Source organism: Cryptomeria japonica, chromosome 2 (assembly GCF_030272615.1).
Source record: "Cryptomeria japonica chromosome 2, Sugi_1.0, whole genome shotgun sequence".
NCBI lineage: Eukaryota > Viridiplantae > Streptophyta > Pinopsida > Cupressales > Cupressaceae > Cryptomeria > Cryptomeria japonica.
Window position 1 is genome coordinate 327,099,078 of NC_081406.1, and position 24,346 is coordinate 327,123,423.

Genomic DNA, 24,346 nt, shown 5'->3' on the forward strand with positions numbered 1-24,346 from the left:
ATTGAATTGATATTGAAAGCATCAAAACTTTCAATTAGATCCCAGACTCGATTTCTATACTTAGTTAGCCTTTTGTCATGGCAGACATATTGCTTCCTGATTTGTCTTATTGCGATTTCTGAGTCTCCGTATACTTGCAGTATCTTTGCCCCCTTTTGGATGGCTAATAGTAATCCATGAACCAAAGATTCATACTCTGCTACGTTGTTGGTGCAAGGGAACTGCAATCTGTGAGCGGCAAGGTATGTTTCTCCCTTAGGACCAATTAATTCATATCCAGCTCCGGATCCTTGTTTGGACTTAGATCCGTCGAATCTTAGGGTCCATATCTGATTTTCTTGATTGTCTGTTTCTGGACTTTCATGACTTTCATTTGTTGTACCGGACGAAACTTCATCTTCCACAGAACTTTCGGTGTCTGTGGAGCTTTCATTCTCTGAATCCTGAATTTCTTCTATAGTTGGTGTCTGTGGGACCCTTTTGTATACTTGTTCCAATGCGGTCTGGCATAAAGCACAAGATAATTCTGAGTGGACGGCATTGTGGATTCTACACCAATTCGGAAGAAGCAGATCTCGGACGGATGCTATATTGCCAAGTTGTACACTTTGCTGGATGTTTCTTTGTACAAACCTTCTGAAGTTTTCAAACATCCCTTCGTCCTCTTGGTCGGATCCTTGATCGCTTTCAATGACGATCTCGGTTGACTCCATGACCTTTTGTTGGGTATTTTCATCTCGTATATCTTGTATCATTAAGATCTCCTCTACTTTGGGTTTATATGTTCCTAGGTCGGACTCTAGAAATAGGACTTCATTGTCCTCTCCATATTCAGTTATCATCAATCTCAACCTTGGGGTGCTATCAATTTTAATCTGGTTCGGGACTCCTCTCCATGGTAGCCACATGTGTGCGAAATCGGTCGATACATATCCATTCAATTTTCGGGACCAATCTCGACTCAGGAGCATTCCATATGAATCTGGAATATCCACTACTGATATATCTATAAAATTCTGGACTCTTGGGTCTGCGGCCAATTGCATGTGAATGTTGTTCAATTCCCCCATGACTGGAACTTCTGTCTTGTCAAGCTGAGTGACTTTTCTCTTGGTAGGTGCGGGAGTTATTCCCAGTCTTTGACAAACGGCTAAGGGCATGACATTGCTTGAGGCTCCGGAATCATAAAGGCAATTGTGTAATAATTTTCCAAATATTCTGACTGATAGTAGGAACGGGGCCGGTTCGTCCTTTCCTTGAGAAGGCACTGAATTTTCTTCACTTGGTTCTTGATGTTTAATTTGATTGATCTTTGAGTGATCTTCCTTTGCTGGGCTCTCCTCTTTTGAGTGACTGGCTTGGTTTGCAGATTTTCCTTTTTTAACCACATCTTTCTTGATTGTAACTTCCTTCTCGGGCAGAACCAAGTTAGTAGTGAGGTTCTCTTTGACTGTAGGCTGAGCTTTCTTGGTTTCGCCTCTTTTGAGTAATACTTTTCCTTCTAACATATCTTCCTTTTTAGCTGGGAAGGTTATAGTTTGAACCATGCACTCGTTTTGCTCGGGTTGTTCTTGAGAATCGGCTTCCTCTTGAGTCACATTGATAGTGGCTTGAACATTTGACCTTGTTGCACTAGGTTCACTTAAACTATTGATCACTGCCTCTTTAATTTCAGACACTTTGAGCAACTCATAGAGTGGTAAACTCACCTTGACTTTCTTAAGTTCATCTAACACCAAGGCGGCCAATCTTTTCATTTCATTTCCCGCAAGAGGTGAAATATTTCTTTGTCTGTATTCTTGAGTGTTTTGTGGATATTCAGGGACATTGCTGGCTTGGGGATCCGGTGGAGTCGAAAAATTGTTTGGAGGAATCGATGTTGTTAATGGTTCGGGATTTCTCTGATTCCTGTGATAAACTCTTTGGTTTGCACCTCCTGACGATTGGTGGAACACTTCCTTGATTCCTTCTACTAAAACACTGTCGTTCAATGGTGGGAAATAGTATTCTGAATCCTCTACAGGTCCATTTGCAGATGCTGGCGGAAACTGAGATCCTGGTGGCACCATTGGTCCATTGGCCGATTCTGGAGGAAATCTCTCATTTTGTACTGGACTAATTTCTTCTTGTGAATATCTGCAGGTTTCAACGATCATGGTTTGACCATACTGCGTGGTTGGAACAATTTCGTACCCTGTGGTGGGAGGATTTTCAGGTGGATGGGTAGTACGCATCTCTTGTTGGAAAATATCGGCCGCAATTTTAAACTCAGGACATTGCAACTCGGAATGTTGGTTCGTGTTGTGGAGTCTGCACCAACTAGACAAGGCTGCTTCGGCTAAAAACACTTTGCTCGAAGAGGGGTTCTCTTGACTTTGCGTGTTTGGTGGATTGTCCAAAGGCGTCACCACATTTCCATTGTTTGGAGCCGTGTTCCATGGCCTTCTTTGGAAACCTTGATTGTTATTTCCTTGATAGTTGTTTCTGAATCCTTGATTATTATTTCCTTGGAAATTTTGATTGTGGTTGATCCTTTGCATGCTTTGGAGCTGATTATTTTGGTTCCTCAAGTGAGTGACCTCAGTTGATAACTTCTTGACTTGCTCAATCAGTTCTTTCATTTCATCTTTCTCTTCTTGTGTCCTTGACGAATTTGTGGCATTTTGCAGGTACACAGGTTGAGCGGGTGGGGCTTGAGAAATTGGAGCTCCTGGGTGAAGGACCAACTGATTCGCCGGCTGAACGTTGGGATATGTCGCTTGCGGGATTGGGTTCATGACTGGAGTTTGGTTGGCTAAAGCCGTGCCAACTGCCTGCATCTGGTCAGGTGCTGCGACGGATCCCATATGTAGTAGTGGTCCAGTGATGTTTTGTCCCATGTGCTTACTCACTTCAATGGCTCTAGTATATGCCGCATTTAGATCATTCGGAGTTGGGTGTGTCCTTACGAACATGGCTGTGAGATGATCTAAGGCTCCATAGTAAATTTCCCTTGGATCTGCAATAAGATAAGGAGGACGTAGCATTGTGTATGCTCGGTGAAATCTGTCGTTGAAGGAAGTAATAGGTTCATGCTCTCTCCTTCGAACCTCAACAAACTGTCTATATAACTCCGCTGGCGTGGTTGGGATGCCAAATTTAGCAATGAATGCGTCTTTCATCGCGTCCCAAGTCCTGATGGACCCTGTAGGCAAGTGAATAAACCAAAAGTATGCCTCTTCTCCCAATGAGTAGGGAAAAAGCCTACATGCCACATCTCCATATTCAATTTGTCTGTTACGAAGAAGGTCCTCGAACATCTTGATGTGATCTTCTGCTGTGCGATGGAAATCACTAACATTGAACTTGGAACAAAAGTGTTCGGGATTCTTTGGCATATCATGATAAACTGCAAATTCCAACGGTGATGGATTGTTGACTAGCCACGTCGCACCATTGAGTACATGAGGAGGAGGAGGTGGTGGTGGAGCACGATGAGCCATTGTATTCCTTGAAACTGAACTTGATGAACTAGCTTGGCTCTTTGTTTGTGAAATTGCTTGGATACTAGATTGGATCGCCGCTTGGACTTGTTCTTGGAGAACTTGTGATGACTCAGGAGATCCTTCCAATCTCAGTTCGAACTCTTTGGGAGTGTCCTCTCTCTTAACTCGCTTTGCTTTGGAAGTAAACTGAAGTTCACTTAGATCTTTGATGCCTGGTGTGGATCTCAACAACCTTTGATGTTTCTCGGGCGAGAATGAACCAATGCGATCCAGCGTGAAGTCTTGCAAGGATTATTGTACGTTCCTTTGATTGCGAAGATTCCTAGCTATGACCCTTTGATGTTCTTCGGCTATATCTTCCTCTTGCTCTAAGATGATTCTGACTCTGTTATATTCGACTTGGCTTCTCCTTGCGTTCCAAGCTACTTGATTCAATTGGGAAATGATGTCTTCTTGGGTATTGCCTACTTGCAAATTGGGTTGCACCACTTGATTCAGTCCTTCATTCGGCAACACCATCGTACTTCATGATCATGTTTGCAATATTTTTCTCTTTTCAAAATCTTCGGACTTCGAACTTTGGAAACAGAAGAGAGCCCTCCTTCTAGCGCCAATTCTGTTGACGTGTATTTTGTACACAATCATACACAGAATAAAATACCATTAGGCATCTTATCCTCTCTTGAGAAAATAGTCTCTAACTGCTGAAGATCTGCAAAAAGGATCAGTTAGGTGGACTCCAAGGTTCTTTTAGTGGGGTCTCCACGTGTGGACAAGCTTTTTTAGTGGTATGATGTGATTTGCTGTTTCCTTCAAGGCTTCTTGTATATCATGTCCCTGTGCTCTGGAAGATGGAAGGCTTCACTTATGGCCTCCTCTGAAAGGTACGCCAAAATGTTTCCCTCATTGGACACAATTGTCCTGGACTGTGGATTGTAATGACGGGCACACTCGATCATCAACTCGTGACACTGAATGGCTGGAGGAAAACCGGCCGCCTTAATGATGCCACTTTCTATTATTCTCCGGGCGACAGGTGATGGCTTGCCGATGTAAGGGACCTCTCGGAACTTCTTCGTGCTAAAGTTCCCCAAGTTTGTATCTCCAATGTTGCTCCACTTGGACACGATCTTGGTCTCCACTTCTTCGGTCTTCTGATCTTCTTTCATGAGAGCCGAGCGACTGGTGGATGCTCCCGCCTTTGGGGTTGCCATACCTACACAACATTTCATAATAAGAAATAGATTTTGCAATAAATAACGTAGATAAGAGAGATAGATTTTAGGAAACCTCATGATAAGTCCCTAGAGTTATCATTTCCTAAAATACAACGATTGAGCTAAGAGATTTAAAATTCAAAATTTCAAAATTTGAAATATGACGATGAATGAATAAAACAATAACAATAAATCGCCATACCTCGATAGAGAGCTAACTCTAGAATGCAAAAAACAAAATTTGCTTAGGCAAAATTGAGGTATAAAGATAATCTTCAATATGATCCCCTCAAATTTGATTTCGCCACCTCTGGACAGGACGTGATCTTCAATTATCGCCTTGGACGTGGTCTCAAATGGATCTTCAAATTCGTACTTTGGCGTGGTCTTCAAGTTCGCCTTGGACGTGGTTTCAAATGAACCTTCAAACTCGCACCACCTTTGGTTTGGAATCGCACCACCTTTGATAGCTAAGCGCGCCACCCCTGGATGAATGAAACTCGCACCACCTTGGATAATATTCGCACTATCTTTGAACACACTTAACACTTCCCTTCGTCTTCCTTAATTCGCATGTAGAGAGGTAAAATAATGATGTGAAAATAATAGTTTTCACCCCCCTATATATAGCGCTCTCATCGATTTATCTCTTTGGCCGACTTGATGAAATATAACAATTTCAAACGATTTTTAAATGATTTGCAATGACATAACAAGGCCGACTTCCATATATGAGCGCTTGAAATCGATTTTTTATTGATTAAATAATTAATTATTAATGCCTTGCGTTTTTTATTTGCAAATTTCGATTTTAATAAAGGCAAAAATAATTAATAAAGATTAACGCCATATTAAATGCCAATTTAAATAAGATTTTCAATTTTCAAATCGATTTAGCATTTAAGGAAATTCGAATTGTTTAATTTGGCGCCAAAAATATGAAAATAAAGGGACGTACCTCATCGCTCTGGTCCCTTGGAGAGGGACAGGAGCGATTCATGATTTTGTCTTGGTTTTGCATTTTTAACGTTCAACTCCTTCATTTTCACGTCCCAAATCGATCATCTGGTGGTCCTTCGAATTTGAATGCCTCTCTTGTGCGAGCAAGTGCGTCCCATGACCATTATCGCCCTGGTCCCTTGGAGAGGGACAGGAGCGATCTCCATGTTTTTGCGTTCACCTTGCATCTTTGACCTTCGAAATATCATTGCTTGTGTCCTTTGCGCTTATTTCCACTTGCTTCGATTTTGGAGGAATATGAGCGCTTTTGATAGGATCGCCCTGGTCCTTGTCCAAAGGACAGGAGCGATGTGGGGCCTTTACACCATTTGGCGATGTTTGGACGTTCAAAACTCTTGTTTATCACCTTGTTGTCATACCATGGACCCTTTAAAACATTGCAATGTCTTGTCCTTACGTAAATTTTGCATGAAATGGGCAATGCATCTAACATCGCCCTGGTCCCTTCCTGAGGGACAGGAGCGAAGTTCATCATTATGTGCTTGTTCTTGTTTGTACCAACTTGCAATCAACTTCATTGCGTGAAATGACGTCCTTTCGACCTTCTTGGTAACTTGAAACTTGTTTGCCTTTTGAAATTTACGTCATTATGTAAATATCGCTCTGGTCCCTTGCCAAAGGACAGGAGCGATCTAGGTCTTTAGAGTGCAAATCCTTCCATGTGATGACCTTTGTAACGTTGCGCTTGATGGAAATGCCTTGAAATGTCCTCGCCACCTTTTGTCCTGGCTTGGATCGGTCTTGAACCTTGGAGGGACGACCTTGAACTTGAGAGGGACGTATCTTCACCATTGTATCGCCCTGGTCCCTTGGAGAGGGACAGGAGCGATCCTTCCCTTGTGGCTTTCATCTTACTTTGCCATGTGCTAAGTTTATATTCAACGGATTCGTCCTTCTTTACTCTATCCGTCCATGCCTTGACATTGTTTGGAATTTTGCAAAAAAGGCAATTATATCAAAAATCGCTCTGGTCCCTTCCTGAGGGACAGGAGCGAACTAGGCATTTAGCATTGGTATGGACGTCCCAAAAATCTTCAATTTATATTCAATGCATTCATCTCATGTTCTCCTTCGTTTTTGAACGTAAACTTGCTTTGACCCTTGTCTGGGTTTTGCAAAATGGAGGAAATCGCTCTGGTCCCTTGGAGAGGGACAGGAGCTACAAGGTACCTCGCCCTGGTCCCTTGGAGAGGGACAGGAGCGATTTAGTCAATATAGGTCATTTTCCTTCATTTTTTTGCATCTCAAATTATATTCATTTGGCAAAGCATTTTCCTTCGGACGTCCTCCAATTGCTAAGTCATCAAAATCTTGCACGGACAAGGTGAAATTTGATTCGTAGCTCCGGTCCTTCACTGAGGGACAGGAACGATTTTCCTTCTGGAGACCTTTCTGTGCTCATGAAAATCTTCAATTTATATTCAAATGAAAGATCTTGTCGTTCTCTATCACTTCAAACGTAAAATTTGTCTGGACTCTGCAAGAATGATGAGATATTTGGAAATGAGCTCCCGTCCTTCACTGAGGGACAGGAGCGATTTTGCTCCTACAGGCCAAAATAACAAGAATTTTCACATTTTATCACTTCACAAGGCGAAAACAAATCATTTCCAATGCCCAGGATCAAACTTCAAAAAAGTCAAAATTTGGTCAAAATATTCAATCAGACAAAAATTCATATTGACATCTTCAACACTTAGACAAATTTAAGCTCTGCATGAACATTCCAATTGAAAATTAGACCAATTTGGCGAATTCATTGCATTCAAAATTTTGCATTCTAGGAAAGAAGCTCAAAAAGCTCTCAAAAATGACTGGATTTTGGCTTGAAAAGGCAAAATTTAAAACCCTAAGGCTTGGCCCTAAATCCAGACAACTAACTAACTAACAAAACCCTAAAAACGAAAGCGAAAACAAGCGAAAAACAAGCAAAAAAGAGGGGGTCCCCATTTGCGATGGGGCGATGTGTGAAATGGTCACAACACAATCCCATTTAACTGCATGCATTTTATTGTTCCCTTTGCCATCAGACCATAAAAACTTATGATTTTTTGGATTTCCAAGATTTGATAGTTGCAAAACATCCAGACAGAGGAGTAATAGATACTGTAGGATGAGAGAACCTTCTGGTAGACCTGCACTCTACCTGCTAGGGAAAGATATTTATTGTTCCACTTATTCAACTTCTTTTCTATCTTCCCTCTAATCCATATCCACATTTCTTTAAGGGAAGGGGAGATGGAGAAGGGTATTCCCAAGTAACTTACTATCTTACTGGGTCCTCCCCACCGAAAACCAAATTGACCCAGCCAATCTAGAGGATCCACCTTCCACCCAAGAAGGATGGACTTAGCTTGAGAGATTCTGGCCCCTGAGATTTCACCAAGGAATTTGATTTTATTGTCAAGGGCTTCCAAGTTTTGTTTAGATAGCTCCACAAATAGAGCGGTATCATCTGCAAATTGGATGTTCAGCAGATCTGAACCGTTAGGAAGCACAACACCTTTGATGTTAGGGGAAATAGTGCAATCTCTTAATAAGTTGTACAATGCATCAGAGGCAATGACAAATAGAGCCGGGACAAGGGGGCATCCCTGCCTGATGGAGCTTTCCAGTTTAATAACCTGAGTAAGAGAACCATTTACCTCAACCTGTGCGGATGCATCTTTGAGTAACACTTTCACATAGTGACAAAACTCAGTGAGAAAACCGAATGCTTCTAACATCATCATAATAAAATCCCATTCAACTCTATCGTCGGCTTTCTCAAAATCTAAAAGAAACATTGCACCATTTTGCCCAGAAACTTTTGCCCAGTCCATTGCTGCCCAGCTGGTATTTAAGTTCTCAAGTATGAATCTCCCCTTGATGAAACCTGTTTGCATAGGACAAATGAATTTAGGCAAAACATTTTCCAATCTGAGGGCTAGAATTTTGGCCAACATCTTATAAGACACATTGAGGAGAGTAATAGGTCTCCAATTTTTAATAAGTGTCTTGTCTCCTTCCTTAGGTAACAATTTAATAACCCCTTTATTTATGGAGTCTCCTAGGGACCCTTTCTCGAGAGCCTCAACATACAGTTCATGAAGGTCTTTGCTAATTCAACCCATATTGGCTTTATAAAATTCAACAGGCAATCCATCCGGGCCTGAAGCTTTATCATTGTTCAAAGCCTGTATGGCTTTCTCCACTTCCTCCACATATATTGCTTGCTTTAGAGCTCATGAATCTTACTTTGAAATTCTGTTGGGGATAAGAGCTCTGCATTTCTCTCTAGCTCTCTGAGATGCGGCAAAATCTTTAGAAGAGAAGAGATTCTTGTAGAATAAGGCAAAGGCTTCTTTGATGTCTTCTACCTCCAAAACTTACTTATTGTCAACCCACAGTCTATCAATCTTCTCTCTGTTTTGCTTTTGTCTAAGTAGATTGAAGAAGTTAGTCCCTTTGTCTCCAAATTGCATCCAATTGCTACGGGCCCTAACCATAGTTTCTTTAATTTTAACTTGTTGGTGTCTCCTCAGAGTGTCTCTAACTTGGGCAACTCTGCTAGACAACTCAATATTGCTTGGGTTGCTCTGAATTTCTTCTTCCACCCAATTGAGCTCATCAGTTAGGGATCTCTCCTGAAATCTATTATCTTTAGCTTTTTTCTGTCCAATGATTTGCAACAGTTTTGCCAACTTTTAACATTTTGATTCCATCTGCGGATGTGGGAGTGCAAGTTCTTGTTCCCTTTGTTAATAATCCTAATAATATTAATAGCAGTAGGCACATCCTGATCCTTAAGAAGCTGAGTATTGAGTATAAATTTGTCTCCACCCCTCCCTTGCTTGGTCGGTGTGTCACCCATCCTTATGTGAGAGATGACCGGATGGTGATCAGATAGGGAAACCGACCAAACCACCACTGCGTTGCCCTGCACATCCGGTGTGAAAGAAAAAAGATCCTTGTCTGCATAAAATCTATCTAGTCTACAATATATTCCGTGTTTTCCTCTTTGGTAATTGCACCAGGTATATCAGATCCCCTTTGCAACTTGCTTGTTACCTACTAAGGGGTCAAAGAGATTCTTACAATTCTTCATATTGTCCCAATGTAACTTTCGAACCCCTTACACTCCATAGATGCACCACCAGATTTATCCTCATGGTTTTCAATCATGTTAAAGTCCCCCACTATGATCCAAGGGATGCTAGGAAGAGAAGTAATCCAATCCCACAGCTCAACCCTCTCCCTATTGTCATTAGTAGCATATATTTTTCAAATACCAATAACTGAGTTGTTAATGTGGATTGTGGCCCAAACCGCTCTATTAGATGGCAAGTGCCCTTGACTAATGATGTGCTCCTTCCATTTAGGGTTGCTAATGAGCCCCACTCCCCCTCTCCCTTTATCATGATCCGTGCAAATTTTGATAGAATCTCTCCATATGAAATCAAGATTGACCTCGAGAGTAAACTTAACTGCTTTAAGCTCCTGCAACATAACCATGTTTGCATCTCTGTGTTGATTAATAAATCTCCTAACTATCTGCTTCCTGTCCGGTGATTCCAGACCTCTGATATTCCATGTGATACACTTCATCATGTCAAGGGGGATTGATTATGTCTCCTTGGCAATCTTGAAACTATTGAAGCATTTAGGGAGTTCCTTCTTATCTTCTGCCTTCCTTCTGTTAGATGAGCCTTTGTTTTTGGACCCTAGTGGCCTACCTCTTCTCCTAGGCTTAGGGTCAGTGTTCTCACTGTCAACCATCTCTTCTCCCTCCACAAAATCCTCCTCAAATTGGGAGTCATCTCCATAGTTCGAATCCTTATTGGGATCAGGCTGACTGATGGCCACCTCACCCCCAATATCGGGTCCGTGTGTGGTTAATCTATCTCTATTGCAACCAAGACCATCAACAACATCTGCTGACGGCTCACTCGGGTTAGGGACGCCACTACTAGGGTCAGCAATAATGACCTCAATAATGCAGTTATCTGCAATCTCAACAAACTTCTTAGGGGGAAGGGCCATGGTTGACTCAGTAGTGAATTGGGTAAGAGGGGGACCTCCCTCCACCACTCCAGTGTCACTAGAAATAGAAGGCTCATAGGACACATTCATTTCAGCAGAATCCCTATGAGGTTCATGTTTGTTGGGAGTCCCAACAGGGGTTCCTCCCTTACCTAATTCACTACTATTTCGGTCCAACCCTTCAAAATTTCTAACCATAGAATTGATTAGAGAGGTATTAGCATTCGTACCTGAAAATCTTCTCTCTGGAGATAATTCATGCGCATCATCTTCCATAGGTGATATAACATTGCTCTCTACAACAGTTCTACCGTTATCTTGCTTAATGTTTTTAGGGTTAGCCGCCCTAATTTTCTCGAGTGTCAACTATTGGGCTTTTTTCCTTTTCCTCTTCCTTGGGTTTCTACCCACCATTTGAAAGCCCTCTTGTTGATCTTTATCCATCTGATCAAGGTCTTCTGCAATCGCAAAATGAGGTGGGGGACCCTCATTAAATTTACCAAAATCTGCATTCTTATCAAAGGCGGGTAAAGCCTTATTAGTTTCAGCCATGGCATTTTTAACCGACTTACTCAGGGAGTCAAGTTTTTCCATGAGAGAAACAGAAGCCTTTAAGGGCAAAGGATCTTTGGCGACAATTGACAATTCGTGTGCTCCCTTACGGGTTTTTTCCACACCTTTCTTTCGATTAATGATGGGACAATTCTTTCGAGTATGTCCCTCTTTTCTACAAAGGAAGCATGCATTGACTCCCCCTAAAATCTCAATAGGGCAGGAAAAATAATCATCCCCCACATTAATGTTGAGAGAGTTAGGAACATCAATACCAGGGTTAATTGATACTAAAACCCTAGCATCCAAGTGTGGGATAAGACTGGCCGAATTATCCATCCGGGTAACTTTGCCAATCGGTTCAATTAGTTGGGGAACAAATCTCTAAAATAACAGAAGGATATTCTTCACTAGGAGCCTAGGGCACGAAATGTACATCTAGCAACAGTCCAATATTGTTTTTTAATAACTTCAGATTGAGATTTATGATCATTGAAAAAAATTACAAACCAACCTTTCTAAATCAATCTACAAAACGAAACATGAAACCCCAATTTAACATTCCAAACATTTTTGAACCAGTCATCAAGGAATTTACGAGTGGGAGACTTATCAATGTCAACCACAACACAGAATATTGCAACATTTTTTAACCTACTTTCCTCAAGAGCAATTTCATTAATCATGGAATCATTAGGAGTGATAGATAGGGATCCCAAAGAAAAACTAGGGACCTTACCTTGTTCACCTGCAACGCCATAATCGCCTACGGATACAAACCTAGCACCTTCTGAGAAAGTTGGGAGTGACTGCGAAACGACGTCTTTGAATGTCTTTGGCTTTTCCCTTGCCTATGCACTCCCCACCACATCCGTATTATCGGGTTTCGAAGCCCCTCCTTTGGAGTCGGTCTCCATTAGGGCGCATTAACCGCCACACGAGCCTGCACAGCAAAGGACACCCGAAAAATGTCATAAAAACTCCATAAAAATTCACCTTGAAGAAAAACGAGTTTTTATGGCGAGTTTTTAACTACTTGCCGAGTAGTCCAACTATGATGCATTATATCTTTAGCAGTTCCATGGGATGCTTTTTGGGCATTTTTGGAGATCAATAAAATTTCTCATACTGAATAATTAAAATATGTGTTTTAAAAATATTTCTTTACATGCTGTATCTAGCAGAGAGTTAGGATCTGTTCAATATGAAATTAATCTAATCCTTTTTTTAACCATTGATTTTCTTTTCATAGGATGGAAGTATGCGGACAAATCTTCTCAAATCTAAAGCACCACCAAATCCATTAGGTGTGTCAAAAATGGAACAATTATCTTCATTCTCAAAAAAATTGATGTTTCCAGTGGGAGCGTCATATAAAATATACAACTTTAGTGTATATGGAGCTGGTAGCTAGCATTTAGCAATTTATGGGACTATGCCAATTGTTCAGTTTTAAAATTAGAAGAAATAATTATTTTCCTTTTCTCTTGTAGACATTGAGAAGATAAGAAAGCCTTTGTATTCGAAGCATCCTATGGTGAAATTTGCATGGACAGCTGTTGAAAGTGTTGAAACGGTATATTTTTTTCCTTTTTTTAAACCTCAGAGATTAAATTCAGTTGCTTTTCTTTACCAACACTTTTTCGCATTTTCCCTTCTGTTGCTGTATAAGCAAGATTGCAATTTAAGGTGTAGAATTTAAAATATCTTGCTAGTTAAATTTTCCTTGTTGTTATTGAGAATATAACTAATCTTGAGCAAATTGAGCCTTCCAAAGATTAAGTTAAAATATTGAAGTTCAAAGTGTTATTATATGCTTCCAATGGGAAAGTTCAATTTGTAAGAATACATTTGTTTCATACCAGATATTAGTGGTAAGCAGAAGGTAATTGTTGATATGTAAACTGCTGTTATGATGCATCCAAAGTACCAGTATCTGATAGGTAAGCTGCATAGAGTATTCTTCACATGTATTGTCCCTTAGTAAATTGATCAAAAATACCCTAGTTATGGATCTCAATTTTTAGTACAGGGGTTAAGAGAAGGTACCTTAGCCTCTGCTGTTATCAAAGGACCTGCAAAAATAATGTCAGAAGATACTGCAAATTACATTAAAGAATGATAATATGAGTGAAAATATATATAGAATTAGCTATGTATAACATAAAGTGGGATTCTTGTAACATTAACAGAGTAAGATCATGAATTATGTTAGTGAATTATGGTGCAAGATTTGCTATGGTGTCTGTAACAGTTCCCCCTACCGAATGTAACCATATAGGGTGCCCTTGTTCAGCAGTTCCCCCTATCATGTAGGGTGCCCTTGTACAGCAGTTCCCCCTACTGCTTTTAAATTGATTTAGTTTGTTCAGACTATTATAAATAAACAAATTGTTATCAGCATTCTATGTTCTGTTAATATTCTGTTTATTTATCAGTTAATTGGTTTCTACTTGCCAATACTTTATTATCAATACCAGATTTATCATTGCCCAGATTATTGTAACTTTCAGTTTATTACCACTATTTTCCAGTTACAGGATTTACTAATCATCTGTATGCAGAATTTAATATTATTGGTAGTGGGTTAATTCTATATAGTGAGGAATTACAGAGTAAACCTATTATTCATTTTCTGAATTGAAATGCTTATTGCAGAGCACATTTATACAAGAAAACCATACTGTTGTGCAGAATATATTTGCGGATGTAGATCAGAATGTATACAGAAAACAATATAACAGTTGCAGCATGAGCAGCCATTATTAGGCAGTGAAATCTACAAGTACTAGGAGAGCTTATAAATAGAACTCATACCTGAAAAATGTCGGATGCCTGGGCGTGATTATGGTAGCATAGATTGTGATCTGGAAATTGTATACTTTTTTCTTATTTTTGCCCGAGCCTTCCATTTATTCCTCTCCATATTTGTAGTGGAGGGTCACGTCTGTTGGGAGGTGTTTGTAGTGGCAGTGACTCTTTGAAAAGTCACCGCCCTTAAGATACCCGTTGCCAAAAACTTCCTTCCCATTCGATTAATCAGAAGATAGTTAGTAAATAAACACTAAGTTTTATAATATTTGGTAAATAATGTGAATTGCAATAATCGGTGCATATTAACAATCATCAAACATTATTTTATTACTATTTTTCTTTTGAAGGATATATATATATATATATATATATATATATATATATATATATATATATCACATTTTATTTTGTGCTACAAATTTTTACTATGTACATTTTGCAACAGTGCATGCACATATATGGTCGATGTACATTCTGCATCTTGACTTGCATTTCATTGGGTGTATGGTCATGTGTTGTGTGTGTGTGTGTGTGTATGGTCGGGAGGTTCAAAATAATTGTAAGTCATTTAGACCTACTTATCAAGATTTAGAGTTGGGAACATCAGGTAGAAATAGGTCATGCATAGATCTAAATATCAATACCTATATACTTTTGAAGATTCATCCAATAGCATGATTAGAAACAATAGAAAACTACTATGGTCTAATAATGAAGCTAATAGAGAAGATGTTTGTTGAGAGAAGAAAGGTGCATAACATGATTGATGCATATATGCAAACTCCTGGCATATAGTATTAGGATTCGATGACATACTTTGATGGCCAGCATCCCACCTCTCCTGATATGGCATATAAATATGGAGCCAAATAGAACATGATATGTTTCCTTAAAGAGACTTCTGAGGTTTTGATAGTAACAATTTACATAAAGCCCATATATTAAGTTATGATATGATTGTTGGTACAAGAAATGTCGATAAAATCCTCGAAATATCTATGCAATATTATCGTATGCGAGTTCTGAATATTACTGATCAATATTACCCCTTCTTGCACATGATATGAAGATGAAATTGAGAGTCAAGCAAATTTTGAGTTGTTGGAAACTCAAAGAGCCATATTTGAGCATATCAATGCTCTTCTTATAAGCATAATTTATGAGTTTCCTTATGATGATTATGAAGAGGATTGTAATGATAAGGGTGCTTAAATGTAAATGGTTGATTTCCTTGATAAGAAAAATGAGGAAAAAAAAAAGTGGGTGAAAGATAAAATTGCTCCACTTAAAAATGCAAAGACCCTCTCAATAAGCAGAAAAAGAACTTCCTTATGAGGAAGATTATGATCTGTGCTATGAAGATGAAGATGAAGATGAAGATGATCAGTATCATGCATCAGGTTATGACTTCATGTTAGCAGATGGATATGCTGATCAATGATGCATTTGATCATGGTTTTCAAGGTGATCATGGTTTTGATCCAAATTAACACGAGTTGCCTACTCACAATTTTGAACATCCATGGAACTCATGCAGGCATCCTAGTAGTGTAGAAAATTATGCAAAGACAAAGGAGCTCATATAAATGTAGTAGTGGTGCAGGACCGAAATGAACAGCAGCAAATTGGTCTATCGTTGCCCAACCCGATCATGATTTTGAGGTTTTAGTCTTGAGTTTGACACCCTTGGTGGTTAGGAGAAGATTTGGCTTTAGGGACTTTTGGGACTTAAGACCCTGTGCACCAATGTCTGTATCGTAAGTACCAAAAGGGTTTTTCTAGTTTAGAAGCTAGATGTTTGGGTTAGGTCCTTGATTGGATCTGTTGGCATCCTTCTCTCTAATATATTCATTCTTTAGATGTGCTCGGTGTAATGTCCACTTTTTCTGATCCATTCCAACATTCTTGGAAACTCCAACTTTCTTGGAGAGCACCCTATTTTATAGTTGAGAGATTAACTTCTAGTGATCCAAAGATTAAAAGCACTCCTAATATGAGCAGAAACAAACTCGAAAGAGAGAATGTGGAATCAAGCAACAAATATGGGAACAGTGAGGAGGAAAAACTTGATGAAGATTTAGAAAAGATGGTGATTGATATTCCTGTGCCACAAGCAAAGTAGTTTTTCATTTCTATCAAATGTCTTTCCAGTGGAATGATGATGAGTCCAAGAAAGAAATTGTGATTGAGTATGAGGAAGAAGAAAATTTAGCATCAGAAAATTTTGAAGTTATGTTAGAACTTGAGTTTTTGAAGGAAGAACACTCAAAACAAGAAGTAAGATGGGTCTCCTGCATGATCTTGTTGAAATATATGCAAATGATATTTTTTTTGGAAGTTACCAATTAAGAGCTTGAGCTTGCTGAAAATTCCAGATTAATAGATAATGACAAGCACTTAAATCAATTGAGTGATGTCGTTTCAGAAAATGAATCAATGCAAGAAACCTATTAGAATGACTTTCGTGATGATTCTATTGAAGGGTATCTTTTAGAGGAGAATGCCGGTTTTTGCATTGATTCTAATAGTAGTCCAATATCAGTGCATGATTCTGGATTTTATGAATGAAGTTGGAAGGAACAATTATTAATAACAAAAGATAATGAAGCGCAAGTCCTAATAGATTTCGATAACACAAAGAGGTTTCTTGAAGAATTAATGCAAAATGTGAAGAGAGAATAATTTGCCCAAATTGTCACTATAGCAGATCTACAAACAGTTGAGTGCAATGGAATTAATGAAATTTGATTATTTGCGTCTGATTAAAGGCAAAGATGTCACCATCAAATTTGTGGGTGAGACTTTAACTACATCTATGGAAATGACGGCAAAGGTTGATAAGCTTACCTTTAAGCTTAAATCAGCCAAGAATTTATTAGAAGTTTCTCAAATGGCTCTTCAAAAAATGGAAGCATAATTCAAAGAAAAATTGTGATTAATTGTGAAATGGTGAAATTCTTGATTTTTTATGAAAAAATGTTGACCGTGATTTTGAAACATTTTTCTTGAATCTTGCTGATTTTTTTTAGTATAATCAGGATTTATTAAAGTTCAAAATGTTGGATTTTACGCACAATTTTTACATTGTTTTATCATGATGTGATTTTTTCCATCAAAGTAGGGAAAGTTTCTTACAAAATAAAAAGAGCAAATACTTTGCTGAAGTTGAGAGGTATCATGCCATACTTATTTGAGCTCTGTATATTCATAGAATCACTTTGTGTGGAATATACTTAAAAATGGCTTTCATGAGCATCAAGTAGACTGTTCCTTTCAAAATCTTGTCTTATTAATTTATATCTGCAAAAAATTAAATTGATTTAATTGATCAAATTCTTTTGCCACATACACTGCAGAATTAGTGTGTAGGTAAATAAGATGACTTTGTTCCTATTATGGTCTGAATTGGAAATGCTTGAAAATATGGTCCAGCCTGTGGAATTGGTATTGGATACTTTTTAAATTCAGATCACAGCTTTCTATAATTGTCACGTAAGTATTTTTACAGAATACATATGTTTCAGGCTCCGTGGGCGACTCTGTGTTTAGAGGCTCTAGATAGTATTGAAAAATCTCTCAGTGGCAAGACAACAAATGACATTGTTTATGGACAGGCTGAACAGGTAGGGTTTCTATTCCCACGAGCACTCGAAATACTGTTCAATCAGTGATAGCAAGGTGTTTTAAGTCTTTCTAGCTGTCATGATTTTTGGCGTTTTAGAATTTGTAGTAACAACAATATCACTTTGTAACTGTAGATTTTACATGGGAAGAGCTATGACATTGCTATGGCTTTACGGAAAGAGCTTAAATCTGGGCAAATGACAGGGATTCATCCAGAATGCCTTGTAGATGCGTGGGTTGGTAACGATAGGTTGGTGTTATCATGAACACGGTTCTTATGGTTATAGTGTGAATATGTCATCCTATTTTGAAACTATCAAAGGAATCAGTTGCTACCATAACTTATATTTATCTCTGTTGTTTTCTACTGTTCAGGTGGGCTTTTGTTGATTTGTCTGCTGGTCCATTTTCTTGGGGTCCAACAGTTGGTGGTGAAGGTGTCCGCACAGAGACAAGCTTGCCTAATGTAGAAAAAACCATAGGAGCTGTTGTAGGTAATCAATATCTGAAACTCGATTTATATGAAGTACCTTAGTTGTAATGTTTTTGATGGAAAAGTATATTATTTCTGTCTTGATTTATTTATCTTTAGAAGAATCTGTTTTTGTAACCACACAGAATATTGATTGAGGCATTTGTACTAGATTGTCATATTGTTCTTGCTAACATAATTAGTCTTCCTTGTGTTCTTATTTTCATATGGTTGTTCATGCCCTTTTATTTCTTATTCTTTAGAATTAGGATGAGTTTCAGATACTGCCAACTAGAGCATATAATGTAATTATTTAATATTTTAATTTGTTGTTTATCTATAATAGATACATAATATATTTGGAACACTGAAAGTAAAATAATCACACTTATCCTTTTATTGTATGATATTTTTCATTAAGTTACAGTATTGCTTCTCTTTCTGTTGTCTGCTTCCGGCCACATCTTTCAGTCGTATCAAATGTCCAATGTTCCTAGGCATCACAGAGATCTATATAATATATATTTGAGCTATAATGGTGCAAAAAAGGATAAATGCTTTGATTAATGCAGTACAACTAAATTCCTGACTGGTAAGGTTAATAGAGGCTGGAGTTGAAGAAATAATTGTGGAACTTGTATGGATGGTCAATTTCTATGTAGATTAGTTTGTGAACCATAAACACCATATGAAATTTGGCTAAAAGAAAGAAGTTACCATTTTTGAACTATGCAAAGATGGATGCATGTGAAATAATCCATCTCTTTCAAATGCCAATAGAGAGCATCGAACCCACAATCTAGAATTCCAAATGTGAAATGAAAATAGGAGAGTAGGAATATTTATTGTGTAGATGATACAGATCTTTGTGTTGATATCCCATAATTGAAGCTGGATGCACTCTTTCAAGAATATTACAGGTCATTCACAACCCCATTCTGCATTTCTAGAGAGAGAGAGTCATGTGAAAGAGATCCAGTAAAGAGCACCCAAAGTTAAAGACAAAACTGTCGGGACTGTTTCTCCCGAAGGCATTTTTCTAAACTTTAGATGAGAGATTCTAGTCATAAACTGTCGGGACTGATGAGAGATTAATTTGAACCGTTGGCAGCAAAGAGTTTCATTTAAAGATGCTTCTGATGATAACCCTTGAAATGTATAAATGGAAAAGTTACATTTATGGCTGATAGATATATCTTAATGGGTTTCTCTTAAGATTTTCACCCTTTTATGTTCTAAAACTACCCTTCTTATTATCTCATATCTTCCTGATACTTGAAGTTCTCCTTCAGTTAATGTGTAAGGTAGAGCTTTTGGCAATAATCTATCTCTTTCCTTCTTGGAGCTAGGTTTTGGAAAGTGCTCTATACAGAGTAGTTTGGCTACTTAAGTTCGTTCTTCTGTTGCTGCACTCTAAAGAGGTTTGCTTCTGGTAATTCTTGCTTCAGTTCCAGTTCTTTCACTATATCATTTTTACACAAGTAATTTGGTCCTTGGTTCGCTTTTCCTTGTTTAACCATGATTCTAAATTCAAATTCCTGAAATAGTAATAGCCAATGAATAAAGTTAATAGTAATATTTGGCTTGGCGCTTTTGCTATTTTCCTTTTTAGTGTATCAAATGCATCTTGGCATTGTTTTTTCCCTAAGTTGCCGGTTTGGGTTTGGGCACCGGTACGGCAAAATTTTGAAAAGGGGTTTGGGTTCGTTAGTACAAAAACATATATATATAACAACAAAACCAACATAAACTTGTAATCATAGCATCGTGATAATACCATAACAGCATCATATACATCAAGTTCAATATCAAAATGACAAAATATTCAAGTATCATTGTTTCAACTTTCAACACTTATTAGTTTAGTTTATTATTATTATTATTATTATTTTTTCAACAATTATTAGTTTAGTTTATTAATATTCAAGTATCATTGTTTTAACTTTCCCCTTGCTTGTAGTCATGTTGTTTGTCTGAAATGAGCCAAGTTAATGTTTTAAAACTCACTTTTAGGGTTATATTTTAATTTTTAATGTGGTGGATTTCCAAAAAAATTTAAATTTTGCAAAAAAAACACCATTTTTGGGGCCATCAGACCCTTGCGTTCGACCTGGTCCGAATCAGGCCTGTGAATCACGGACCCTGTCCGGACCACAGGTGGACCGGACCAGTACCAGGGGTCCAGGGGGGCGAACCCTACAACATAGTTTTCTCCGTTGAACGTTCTTATTTATTGTACTTTTCACGAGTTATTCTATGGGTCTTGGCACTGCCACATATCTTTTGATGAACTTTCTATGATAAGTGGTATAACCAAAAAATGTTGATGCCTTTGTAACTGCCTTTGTGGTTTGGCACTTTAAGTGGGTTCACCATTAAGCTTTTTTTGCATGTAATATGGCCTATTAATGTTCCAAATGGTATTACAAATATGCTTTACTTCAAGTTTAATGGGATTTGTAAGATACTACACCTTTCTAACATCATCCAAAGTGCTTGGACACGATCTTTGATCAACCCATAAATAGTTTAGTCATTCAAAGATACTTCCAAGAAGTCATAAATAAAGTCTTGAAAGCTATTGATCATGATTCTTCTAATCATAGGCGGTGCATTCTTTAGGCCAAAAGGCATCACAATATACATGAATGACCCTCATTCTATAGCAAATGTAGTTTTAGTTTGATCTTCTTCTTGGATCTTTATTTAGTGATACCCATAGAAGTCAATTGTGAAAGAATATACTAATGTACTTGTTATTGATTTAAGTTTCTCTTTGTGAATGGAGTGTGCAAGAGATCATGCATAGATGCCTTATACAATTAACTAAAATCAACACGTATTCTTATTTTTCCTATTATCTTATGCTATACTACCATAGGTCTTATCCACTTAGCATTTTGTTTATTTCATTCATGACTCTTATTTTGACATTAGAGTTGAGTCTAAAGGGTCTCTTTCTTTGTGGTTTGCACTATTGTTCAATTAAATTTTCGTTACACCAGCTTCCTTCTTAATGTGCTTGAATCAATGAAAGTGCAGGGACAAGTCTTCATCTTCTTTAATACCATAGGTTGTTTTGGGCATAGTTGAATTACTTGCCAAAACCAAAAACTCACCAAGGCCTGAAGAAAAACTTGGGAAAAACTCAGCCAATACTTGGCAAAAACTCAAGAACTTAAAAAATTGCTTAAATTTAATTAGAAATGCATTTTTTTTGCAAATTTGAATGAGAAGATGCATCCCATGAGTCAATAATTATAAAACAAAAGAAACAACCAGAGTCTAAATATATTTAAACACAAAGTGGGTACAAAATCACATCCTCAGGAGGAATGCTGATGGCTTGAAGTAAAATAGTAATTAATTTTTGTAGAACTAAAAGTAAATAATTCAATACATTTACATCTTCCTCTTTCCAGCTCTAGTAAAAACTAGGGGAGAGATAGAACGAGAGGGTGTAGTCCTAGAAGTTTACTGTGGGCATGATTGTGACTCCTCGCTCGGTATGATTGGCTCAGGCTCAGGCTCCTTCTCCATCTTGGATGTAGCTCTGCATCTTGCTGCACCTGGCATTGGCAATGACTCTTCATCCTCCTCATCCTTCTAAATGTAATCCCGTGTGAAACTAAATCCATCCCCCTCCTCCATAGCCTGTCATCCTCTGTAAACAATGGAGGTTGCTCCTGCGATGTCCAGTCATTGTAAGGATCTATATTATCTAAATCATTTGGACCGATTGGTGCTTCCTCTACCTTCCTTATGCGCAACCGAAGATTATATTGCACAAAGACAAGGTCATTGAGGCGTTTTTGAGGTAACTTGCTCCTCTTCTTTGTGTGGATGGCCCAAAGAAACGGGACTCGGAATCGGCTCGGACTCGGCAAGGCCAACTCGGACTCAGACTCGGGACTCGGCGTCAGACTGGACTGGACTCGGGAAAGTGAAAAACTCAAGAAATTTAGAGATTTTTAAAGATTTAAAACTTGTTTCAAGCACCCTTTATTGAATACACCTTAAAGACACAATAACATCATCAAACTCGGCTCATTTGATTACATACACAAGTATACATCAATCACATAAGCATAAACACAAATTGTAGCTGAAGGAAATAACAAACATATATATATATATATATAAATATTGTCAAATGTATACAATATTACAACTCATGGAATAAAAAATCCATGTCATCATATGATCATCATCAAATGTTTCATACAAATACCAAAGGTAAATACAACTTCAAGCCTATGGCTTAGAGGAGCCTGCACCCTCCGGCCCCGGCCCCGGCCCCCTACGAAGGCGTCTAAGGTAGCTCCTAGATGATTCGACAGCCATAGCTGCTCCTCGTGACACCATGCCATGCTCACCAACATCAGGAACATCTGTGTCACTATCTGCCTCTGAATCTCATGTCTGTGCTCGTGCTCTCTGCTCCTCTTCTGCCATGGCTACAGTCTCAGCCTCTATATCTACCTGGTTGATCCAATCAGTGTCAGACTCGGAGCTTAAATTTTCCCTATTTCTATCGACGCAGTTTCCCCCCATATTTTTCGACGGGGGTTTGGGGGCAGCGCCCCCAAGGTGTCGAGTGTCGAGTGTTATTTTTCTATTGGCTGACATGTTGTAACCCTAATTTTTCTCATTCGTAGGCGAAGGTTGTAGTGAACAAAGACGATACCATTCATTTAAAAAAACTTTTTAAAATGTATTTTTTTTTGTCATTTTACTAACCCAGCCAGTAGCCGAGTTTGGGGCTCGGGACTTGCCGAGTTTGAGCCAAACTCGCCAACTCGACGAGTCTGGCGAGTTTGCTCGCCAGACTTGGACGAGTTCGAGTCCGAGTCCTAGAGACTCGGCGAGCATGACTCGGACTCGGTTTAGGCGAGTCCGGGCGAGTCCCGTTTCTATGGGATGGCCTCAAACAAGCTCCAATTGCGGTCACAACTGGATGAACTACAAGGCTGACATAAGATTCTGAGGGCAATTTTTTTGAGATTTGGGGTATGTCCACCCCAACTTTGCCACCAAGCATCTACAAAATAAAATTAGGTTGAGGGTGAGAAAGAGAGGGGTAGAGAGATAGGTCTAAATCTTGGGGGAGAGAGGAGAGAGTGAGATGGAGAGTGGTAGAGAGGGGGATAGAGGAAGAGTGATAGAGAGATGGATATTTCTAAAATTTGAGGCAGATAAAGTGAGTGAGATAGAGAGAGCGAGAGAATGTTGATAGGAGCCTACTGATTACTGAAATTTGGCTATCTAAAAATTTAAAAGGTCTTCTAAAACCTAGAATTTGCATTATAACTCTTAGAGATCTGAAACCACTCTCAAACATCCTGCCAATATACACATGAAATATAACTTAAAGTATAAAATGTTATATTTCATGTATATATTTTGATGAAGAGAATGAGATTGACTTGAAAAAAAATAGATAATTTTTTGACATGTTTGGGCCTCTTTTTTTAATGCAGCCGAGCTTTTTCTAGAAACTCGTCGAGTTTTTGTGAAAAACTCGCCAAATGTTCGGTGAGTTTTTCCCAAGAACTCGGCGAGTTTCTTCTGCGAGTCAATGGCGTTACTACTCGTCGGCCAGAAAAATTCTTGAGTTTTTAGAAACTCGCCCAGTTTCAGCGAGTAGTCCAACTATGGTTTTGGGCACTCAAACTAAACCCACGACAGCCGGAAAGGAGTGTAACCATGCAGCGGTGATGCTCATCAAACTTTCAGTAACTGATGATCAGCTGCCCCAAGTGCTGTCTGGCAACACAGCTGCTGAGATTTGGAACCAAGCACTTGACAGATCTCCATGAAACATTAAATAAGAGTTGTGCATTCTTTCTCAAGAATATGCTCTTCACGATCATGATGGATGAGAAAACATCTCTTCAGGAGCATCTGACGAAGATAAAGGATATTTGTGACCAGTTGGAGGTTATTGGTTAGAAAATGGAGGAAGAAGATATGGTCGTGATTACTTTGAAAAGTTTGCCAAAATCTTATGAGCATTTCATTGAAACGCTTAACATTACTTCAACAGATGTTGATTGGAAGTTTCGAGATCTTTGTAATAAGCTTCTACAACAGGATCGTTGGAGATAGTAGTTTGGTAGTAATGCCAGTTCATCCTCTAC

At 38.6% G+C, this 24,346-nt stretch overlaps 1 protein-coding gene across 2 annotated transcripts in view; it reads left to right on the top strand.

Annotated features, from left to right (window-relative positions):
• LOC131033858 (uncharacterized) overlaps positions 1-24,346 on the top strand; it is a 204,288-nt gene that overhangs the window by 81,437 nt on the left and 98,505 nt on the right. For both annotated transcript variants that reach the window (XM_057965151.2, XM_057965152.2), the window contains 5 exons: positions 12,549-12,603; positions 12,790-12,872; positions 17,635-17,733; positions 17,869-17,984; positions 18,110-18,228. In XM_057965151.2, the coding sequence (XP_057821134.1) occupies positions 12,549-12,603; positions 12,790-12,872; positions 17,635-17,733; positions 17,869-17,984; positions 18,110-18,228 (472 nt within the window). The remainder of the gene's footprint in view (positions 1-12,548; positions 12,604-12,789; positions 12,873-17,634; positions 17,734-17,868; positions 17,985-18,109; positions 18,229-24,346) is intronic.